The sequence below is a fragment of the Parambassis ranga genome, chromosome 12 (genome assembly GCF_900634625.1).
Source record: "Parambassis ranga chromosome 12, fParRan2.1, whole genome shotgun sequence".
Classification (NCBI taxonomy): Eukaryota; Metazoa; Chordata; class Actinopteri; family Ambassidae; genus Parambassis; species Parambassis ranga.
The window spans coordinates 419,559-429,370 of NC_041032.1; the positions used below are offsets into that span (position 1 = coordinate 419,559).

Genomic DNA, 9,812 nt, shown 5'->3' on the forward strand with positions numbered 1-9,812 from the left:
TGGTGAGCTTTTAACCAAAGACCTTACGGAAACAGCAATATACAGCAATATACCAGCGGCAGCCTCAAAACCTGCCTTACTTCAGTGGGCAAATCAGGGCTCTTGTCCCATATGTAACAATATTGAACATGGAAGTTCTAGGGCAGGGCTGACTCACCTGTTTGCCACCTCTGCCATCAGAAGGGAACACTGAAGACTATCAGTGGCAACACAACCGAGTTCTTCATGTATTAGCAGGTACCATTTGTGTTGGGATGGGATGCGTCACACTATCAACTCTGTCTGAGCAGGAGAGGAGCTGCAGCCAAAACTAATGCCATAGGTAGGGCTACTTGCACCAGCTCCTGGCTGAACCTGGTAGACCTGGGCAGGCAGCTGATGTTCCTAAACACTGTTGTAACCACCAGACCTGATATAGTCCTGTTGTCTAGGAAGTTAAGGGAATTCATCCTGCTGGAGTTGATGCAGAGCAGATTGTGCCCGACTGTCAGAGGCAGGGGTGGAATGCTTGCTGTGAGTTCATGTAGGTGCTGCTTCTAGTCTTTGAGGTTATAAAGAGTGTTTCATTTTTACACATTATATTCTCATAATTTAAATTCTTCAAACAATGTGTTTACAGCCTGTACCATGCTAAGCAGATACGTAAGCTATTTGATCTAAATAGATTTCATATGTGCTAACAGGACTGTTAAGTTTATCTCCAAATGGCTGTTGAAACAAACCAACAGCATGGAGACACAGAAGGCGAGCAAGGAAAAGAGACAAAGCTGCAGGGCTGTGAGCAGAATGTTTGCAGGCTTCTGTTCCTCTGCTCTCCTCCCTCATTCCCTCCACCCCAGTTAGCTGGAAACACACAGAAAAAGAGAGGCTGTTTGAAAAAAATGGAGGCAGAGCAGAGACTAACAAAGACAGTGCTTGCTTTCTCCATCGCCAGCTTACTAATCGGCGTCTTTGCTGTGCTTGACGCATGCCTATCGTCCGTTACACGGCAGCATTGCCATGGCGACTGGGGTCTGAGTAATCATTTGTGCAATGACCCCTATTCTCCAGAGGGAAGACGGAGGGATGGGGGAGTGGAGGGGGGAGGGGGATGGAATGAAAGCAGCGCCAGCAAAAGCAGAGGAAAGGAGGGAGGAGGGGACGAGGGAGAGAGGGAGGGCTGGAGAGCAGCAGTGCAAAGCAGCAGATGGAAAAAAATGAAAACAGACTTTCTTTCTACTGGCAGCAGGGAAAGAACCCATTTATGTTTTTATATAACGACAGAACTCACTCTCAAGAAGGAGGCAGGGAAAATCCAGTTTTAAAAAACTGGGATTCAGTTAAAGATAATAATGGGAGAATGAAGGCTCTACCAGAGTTTGTACACACACTTGGATAACAGAGGGGGAAAACACAAGACAGAAATGGAGAGCTAATGTGCGTGTTTCATGAGGTTTGTTCTGAGGACTGTGTTAGATAGAGAAAAGCTTGTTGAAATAAAAATATCCCTTCATTCATGTTCACTGGGAAACTACATTAATTGGCAAGTTATTTGGAATATTAGCATTTGGAAAACACAATTTTGGATTAATGTTGACTTTAAATACCATCTCAATTCTTATATGGAGAACCTTAATATCTACATCTCATATCTTATTTCACACAGCCCTGTGATGCTTGTGAACATGTTCGACTGTTCCTATAATAATACTAAGGCAGCTGTTATCTGTGAATGGACCATATGGTGACCAACACAGAGAGAAGACAGGGAATGTTGGGCTCTGTTAAGTGGCCATGTTAAGTTATGTCAGCTTCACAGGATAGTAAATTATCTCACAGACACTTTTCCTCCATTGTCATAGACCAAGCAGCAACTCCAAGGCTGAGAAATGAAGCCCACACAGACGTTTTAAAAACTGCACTTTTCCCTGTAGCCTCTAGAGGCAGACTCCAAAAGCAAGTTCAGCTCCATAGACTCTAAAGCAGAAATAAACATGTTTACAGACTGGAACAAAAACAGGACTGGGTGGGGTGTTTTTCTATTATTATTTATTCAATTTAATTTATTTGTTTATTTATTTTTGGATATAATTCACTTGTAATTATGGACATGACTACTTTGAGTGACAGATGGGCGCTGACTCAGCCTGAGCTTCCTGCTTCTGTGAGTGGCCAACCAGTGTCTATATGCAGTCTATTGAGAAATGTTACTCACAAGTACTCCCAAGCTTTGTAAAATTCAATAAGCAGCATCTGGTGTTGGTGTGATGGATAGATGTAGGAGACAAATGATGCAAATCATCAACACATCATGCTCCTCACTTTCACCCTTTTTCTTTGGACTAAATTACTAATATTCAGTTGACCAAATATCTGTTCCAAACATACGCACTAGACATAGAAGGAACGGTAAGAAGTGCAGTAACTAGGTATTTGATATTGTTGTGGAAGTGATGAGAATTTAAAAAAAAAAACAAAAAAAAAGAGAGCCATGGGGGGTCTGGATGCAGGGCAGTGGCAGAAGATGGACCATTTGATCAGAACCACGCTTTGTTGGAAAAGTTCAGAAACAACATTTAACTGGTGAGTTCAACAGGTTCATCAGGTCAGCGTGACCCTGGAGAAGAGTGAAAATGAATCTCTGTGGGACCAGATTGAAAATTTGACTGACAAGGTCCACAAACAGAAGACGATAATCGAAAAGTTGACAGAAGAAAACCAGATCAGTGATAACGCTCTACTTTATGAAGCAGGCCAACACATCCCTGAATTAGATTTACAGTTGGCTTTTGAACGGCAAGCAGATTAAAAAAGTCATAGAGCAGAATCACGGCTGAATCAAGGTCCCATCTCCAAAACACCACAAAACAATGTAAGAGTTTGTGGCCTTGTTGTTTTTTTTAACTGGCACTTATCTGGCACTGACACTGCCCTTCAAAATAAAAGCATACATTGCAAAATAAAGCTACACGCAAACACCAGATCGGAAATAACATGCTATTAGACAAAGCATCTGAACAAATCCTAGAATTAGACACACAACTGGATCTTGAGAGACAAGTGAAGGATGAGCAGACTACTAAAGTCAAAGAAGTGAGATCCAGACTTTAAAATGAGTCTTCCAGAAGCTCCAAAGTTGTGAAAGCAACCTAAGTGTGTCCAAGACAAAGGCAGCAGGACACAGAGACTTGAGGGCGAGAAGGTGTGCTTATGTGAGGATCTGGATGAGACTAGAACATTCGGATGTAAGAATGGTGCTCAGAGGAGACAAACAAAGATCTGAAATATAAGAATCAGAAGAAATATTTCAAGACCTAAAAGATGAGGCCAGATCTCTGAATGGAGCCACGTAGTCTGCCAAGGAACCCCTCACAAATCAAAACACAAATTTAAAACATTTAAAAAAAAAAATTGTTGTTATTTTACACACAGCAGTTGACAGTAGTTTTTTTAGTTGGAATGATCTTTTATACAACTTCATGTGGGTTTAGTCCAATTGTCATTAATTATTTTTCACAATTATTATTTATTTATCTCTGGTAAAGTTATGATAAGTTATCATCAGTGTATTTTTACATCAATGTATGTAACTGAACGGCCAAAGGTCTTAGTGGAGCAATGTTCAAAATTAAATGTTGACCCTCAGCTACAAACATCTCAGTCAACATTCCTACAGTGCATCAGCCCCTCAAGCACTCTAATCAAACCTCTCTGCCTGCAATGCATGCTGGGTCCCCCTGCTGTGGTACTTCTGCATGCAGGACTGCAAGACATGTAGCATCCCCCTGTTTGTATTCTGGGGGTGCGTGCACATGTTTACATGCTCAGATGAGCAGTGACTGACGGGGAGAGAGGCACAGAAAGCAAAGAGCCAAAGAGCCAAAGCAGAAAGCAAGAGCAATTTGCTAAAATGTTCACAGAACACAGGTGAAATGGAGCACAAGAGTTTTCTTTCTTTTCTTTGATCATTATCCAAATCTTTCAGTGTATGTATATGTGTGCGATCAGCCTCACTGAATATACTACATATATATATATATGTATATATACATATATATATATATACATACATACATACATACATATATATATATAAATATATAAATATATCATATTTTGATGATACTAGTCTGGTTGTCACTCAGTTCTCTGATTGGTTGTATGTCCAATGCATCGGTCGAGGCAGTTTATCCTGCGATCATTGGTACTGCCCCCGTAAATCCATCCACATGAATCCACAGAGACTGATTCATTAAATAGAGTAGACGAAGTATAAGGATGGCTGGACAAGCTGGAGGATATCTGTTGCCCTCCTCATTTCACAATCTGTTTTTTTTCCTGTGGAAGATATTGTGCATATTTTTGAAATTACATAAAAAACTAAATTGACTACATTGAAATATTATTGTGACCCAGATGGTGAGTATCTATCTCTAACACAGCTATCAGGAAGGTTGTTTTCGGAACGTTTGGAAAGTGTGAAGCATTTTCAAAGTATACTTGGTGCCTGGATGAAGGATATCTTTTCAATCACAGGCTACCTTGAGCCAATCAGATCACATCATATTATGATAACTGCCATTAGCTCCTTGCAGTTAAGTAAACTGTATGACCTACAGCTGGTTTGAGACATACACAGCTCACTAGCCATGCAAGCTGGCTTGTCCAATAAATCTCATGAGAATCATGCTGCTTCAAAAGGCTATTGAAGAATGTTCCTGACTGAGAGCTGCCCTCATTAAATGGACATGTCATATATTGATTGTCTTCCTCACAATGTGCACCAGCACTTTGATTAAGCCTCTATCTAGCAAACAGTGATCTTTACTGTTAAACTAAAGGGACCTAGTTTCAGGACTGCAGATTCTCTTGGCTGTGCTCATCTTTGTAAACAGCTTCCTTCTCTGGAAAACAAAAAAACAAAAGTGTGTTGCGCTTTGCCTTCATCACTAACAGAGAATGTTGCAAGCATGCATCTTCCATTCACCCATCAGAGCGACCATGGTCTCAACCTGAAGGCTTTACACGCTCTTGTGATCATGTTTGAAAATAAATGTCTTGGTGCTCTCTGCAGGCTGCAGAACGACTGCCCCTCCTTAGAGGGAGGAAACTGGGATGAGTAACAAAACACTAATCACACAGGGCAAAAAAAAAACTAGTGCTGCACTGGCCTCTACAGGTTCAGCACAGGTTATTGCAATCACATGGTAAGGCTTTGAACCTATCACTCTGTAGAGGCCACTGACAGGCTGGGTTCCTGCACACTGAGACAGGGTGGGTTTGTAACTGTAATAGTATTCAGGCTCATACATACAACCAACATCTACATCCTATCATCACATGCCCAACTCATTTATTTGACTGCTTTTACATTTACACCATGTTTGACTATGGATTAGGATAGTTAGATAGTAAATATAAAACAGTATGATCACTACAAGTCTGTGTCTTTATCTGACTACTATTAATAATAAATCCATTCATTTGGTGTATATTACTAATTCACTGCAAATTTCTGTCCCTCCTGGGATCTTTATAAAATGTTCTGCACATATTAATAGCATTATTTGTGCTTAGAATGTCACTTCAGTCAGGTACTAGCATTTGCCTCCACCCAACCACAACATTTTGAAGGAAGTACCCCTCTGAACAGTCCGTAAATCTGGCAGTAGTCAGTAGTTTTCACTATTTATGTGGGTAAAATCGCCTCTTTCAGACACACAGTCTTTTCCACTAATCTGACAGCATCTGAATGTGTGGGCCAAAACAGACACGCAGGTATCACCGGTGCAGACATTTGCCACCCAGTCTTTAATGAAAGTCAGACTACCTGTACCTAGGACAGGAGAGGGAAGGAAGTCAGGAAGGGGCCTGATGGCAACATAGAAGCACAGACCAGCTTCCAGTCTCCTCTGTCTGGCAAATATGATGATTGTGTCTCTCTGAATCATTATTTTAGTCTGAATGGTACCATGAGAAACGTTAACATAAAAGTGACCGGGTTAAATTGTGTCAGATTATATGCATGACAATCTAACAAAATGTCTTTACTGGAGAAATAAATAGCTATAAATTATATCTCTTCTTTTGAATACACAAGCTTCACAAGTCAGTCTCACACAGCACTGTAGTGCCACTGTGCTGAACGACTCATTAGTGAAACCTACAACAGAGGATGACTTCAGCACTCCCCACCCCACCCCCTACATTCCTCACTATGACTGACTGTCTTATCTCTGCAATGTACACAGAGCCTCAATTCCAACCTTGCTCTTCTAATAGAGATTGTAATGCATTGTATGAAAATAGAACACAGTGTTTTGGGTTTGTTCTGTTCAGATGCAAGTCTTGTTCTTATGATCTGGATGCATAAATGTATTTACTTAGCCTTCGGAACTGTGAGTTCCATGTCCTCTTTAGAAATGTAGCGTTATTATTTCTGTGGTAGCACAAAATAAATATTCCATATTTGTCGCCTAACCATTTTAAACTGCAAAAGGATTCTGTTTAAATAAATGGCATCATTGATTGATTTGATTTTTGCATCTGTATTGGAACAAGTAGTCTGTGAAGAATAACTTTTGGAAGTCTCAGCTTCAGGGAGCTGAAACGAGGACATACCAGTTGTGGGGCCTGGGTGGAATTTGAATAGTACAAAGAAACCGGCTGAAGTTGATTGGTGAAAAACCACATATTTCCAGGGCGCAGACTAGTCACTCAATAGCTTTCAGGCCGCTGATTGGCTCGCCCTGAAGAGGGCGGGGTATAGGCCTTGACTATAAATTGCGCTCTGGCTTTAGGATATCTGCAAACGTTTGCTGTCTTTCAGAGGAAGGCGGGCATTGTGTCCAATGTTTCTCCACAGAGCTGACTGGAATCTTTCTCATCGAACACAAGCAACCACACTGAGATAGCGGAGAATCGGTTTGCTTCTCCCGGAGAGAAGCTGGAGGTGGACCGGGAGTGCGTAACAATGATCAACACCATGGAATGCGCCATGGACGCGCAAAACCTGATCTCCATTTCCTTAATGAAGATCCACAACTCCAGGACGCAGAGAGGGGGGATCAAGCTGCACAAAAACCTGCTGGTCTCTTATGTGCTGAGGAATGCCAGGCAGGTCTACATCAAGGAGAAATACGCGGAGATCTACAGGATGCAGCAGTATGAGGAGGTGATGACCGTCTGCAACGAGATCCAGGAGTTGAACCCGCTGGACTTGGATGCAGACGACAGGGGTGAAGAGGAACACGAGCGGGCTTCATGCTGCGGTGAAGGCACCAGCGTATGCGGCTCTGCGTGCCAGCGAAGCGCGGCGCAGCCAGCCGCGCACTGCCGGACAGCCAGCGTTCTTCCCGGCTGCTCTCCTCTGGAAGACGGAGGCAAAGAACCGGAGCCCTCCTACTACCGAAGCTGCTGTATGGAGACTTCTCCTGTGTCGCACTGTGACCAGTTTCCAACAAACAGCACGCACTGCAACAAAACCACGGTGCTCGATTTGGACACGCACATAGTGACCACGGTGGAGAACGGCTACCTCCACCAGGACTGCTGCTGTGACGCGTCCCAGTGCGGCCAGAGCGCACAGTCCCCGGCCAAGAAACGGAAGGTTGAGTTCGGTTGTTGTATGTCCGACGCGGAGGAAGTATCAGATTTCACAGCGGTTCGCAAACGGGCCAAACGCGAGGACTGTACTTACTCTAACCTGGACTACACGGACACTTCTAACATCTCCAATCTGATCTCCATCTTCGGCTCGGGGTTTTCGGGGTTGCTGAGCAGACAGGCGGACTTGGAGCACATCTGTAGCAAACAGGCCCCGGCGAGTCTGAGAGCATGGACCCGGGCGATAGTGGCTTTCTGAATGAACACTTTATTTTATGGGAGACCGGAGTCAGTTGAAACGAGTTTCTAATGGTAACAAAACGCACCCAAGAACTCTCTTTGACTGCCAGAGTGTTGCATATGTAGTTTGGGGAACCGCTTTCACCTTCAGACATACAAGTGTTCATAAAACAAATGAAACCAAAACATCCTCTTAAGACTTGAAGGTTCCCCGCCAAATGGGACCTCATGAGGATGTGGATATTCTGGGCTTTGTGCATTGATATATATATATATATATAAAGTCCCTATCAGAGCGTGACCTGCTCACTTATCTGATAAAAATGGTGCATTAACTCATCACATGTAAGGTGGTTGTCTTATCTTTACAATTTGGCAAATGGTCACCTAGTTTTTGTTACCCAACTGGCCCACCCTCTGCCAACCATCATACAAAATGCTATGACAGCTCCCACATTCCCCTGTGTAGCCTCTTCTGTACTGTTCTGTACTGTTCTGCAACAAATTGTGCAAGAGTTGAAATAATTCAGAATGATACCTCAAAGCACACTTGTGTCTTAAAATCTGTGTCCTCCATGAGTGTGGCATCACTCAGCCTTCTTGCTTTTGACTGGACAAAGGGAAGGCGTTGCAACTGAGCTCGGTCTCCCCTATGGCAGCAAATCCACTTTATTTTTGCAAGACAAAGAAAATATATTTATAAAATAAGCAATTTAATACGAACGACAGGGAGAGAAAACATGTTTGTATCACATGGAGGCTTTTCCAGTTTAAGAATGGGAATACACAATGTTAAGGAAATCTGAAGAAATGGAGTGACTGCTGTTGCCTTAAAGTCAATACTCACTACTGCTACTTATTGTCATAGAGTAAAAGTGACTGAATGTGTCTCCTGTCCTGGGCTGAAGGGCCCACTCTGAAACACATCTTGCACATACTGACAAGTTTATTGTGATGTGGAACAATATGGTTAAGACTTTATTCCAACAAAGCATACAGACTTATGTCAATGAAGTGTCAACACTTAAAATTGTATCACACTATTCCCATGTGGTCATCACTGCACCTCAAGTACTGGTATACAACAGTAAAAAATCCACATTGTTTTTGTTCATTTACAACCTTTCAAAATGATGTTTTTTCCCTTTAAAGCCTTTTACAGCAATTCATGATTCTAGTTGTGAATTTCACTTTGTAAAAAAGAATGATCTTAGTCCTTTTGTTTTAAAAAGGCACACATAATTTAGCCATAACCTGAGAATCCATGCTTTATGAGCACTGTGTGTACCAAAATAAAGAGAGTATTCAGCCATTCTCTACATATTTTGTTGTTATTCTTGTATTTTTGTGCTTAGAAATTGTATTTCACCAGGTAAAAATGTTCAGGAAAATTTGTTCAAATTTATAATATTAATAAAGAAAATGAAGATCCTTCATTTTAACTGTTGTGTCTGGCTGATAAGTATAATGCAGCTTTTTGGAATGCTTGTTCTGTATTATCTTGTAGTTGCACACAGGTGACAGCAGAGTCACACATGATGAATAATACCGTATTCATTTGTGTTAAACCTTTAGGAAGTAACTGCTGACACTTTTTGCCAAAGTTGCTATCTAGTGGTGTAGAATTTGGTGATTCCATGTGCAAAGAAGAAATCAGTTTACCTGATTGACTTTATATAAAACATTGATTTATAAATAGGCTAATATAAAGCTTCTAAAAAATGGGTAATCTGTTTAATAAGCCTGTTTTTGATCTTTCGGCTAAGCTTACCGGTGCTTAACATACTGGATACATAAAAGAGCAAAATGTTTTTTTTTACATTCTGGCAAATTGAAGCTGTTCCTACCATTGACCTTTGACTGATCTTTACATCATTAACTTACTGAACAATATTATAAAGCAATATAGCATCCAGTACAACACCAGCTCAGCGTCTTTATCTTGGAAAACAGTAGTTTAATAAACACATTGCATATTAAAGACTGTG

The 9,812-nt window shown here is 41.6% G+C and overlaps 1 protein-coding gene across 1 annotated transcript; it reads left to right on the top strand.

The window, feature by feature from the left end:
* The first annotated feature begins 6,804 nt into the window (after positions 1–6,804).
* Positions 6,805–9,204, top strand: ier5l (immediate early response 5-like). Its single transcript, XM_028417974.1, has one exon. It carries the CDS (start codon positions 6,953–6,955, stop codon positions 7,841–7,843), a length of 891 nt encoding a protein of 296 aa, XP_028273775.1. The 5' UTR covers positions 6,805–6,952; the 3' UTR covers positions 7,844–9,204.
* Positions 9,205–9,812: the final 608 nt, after the last annotated feature.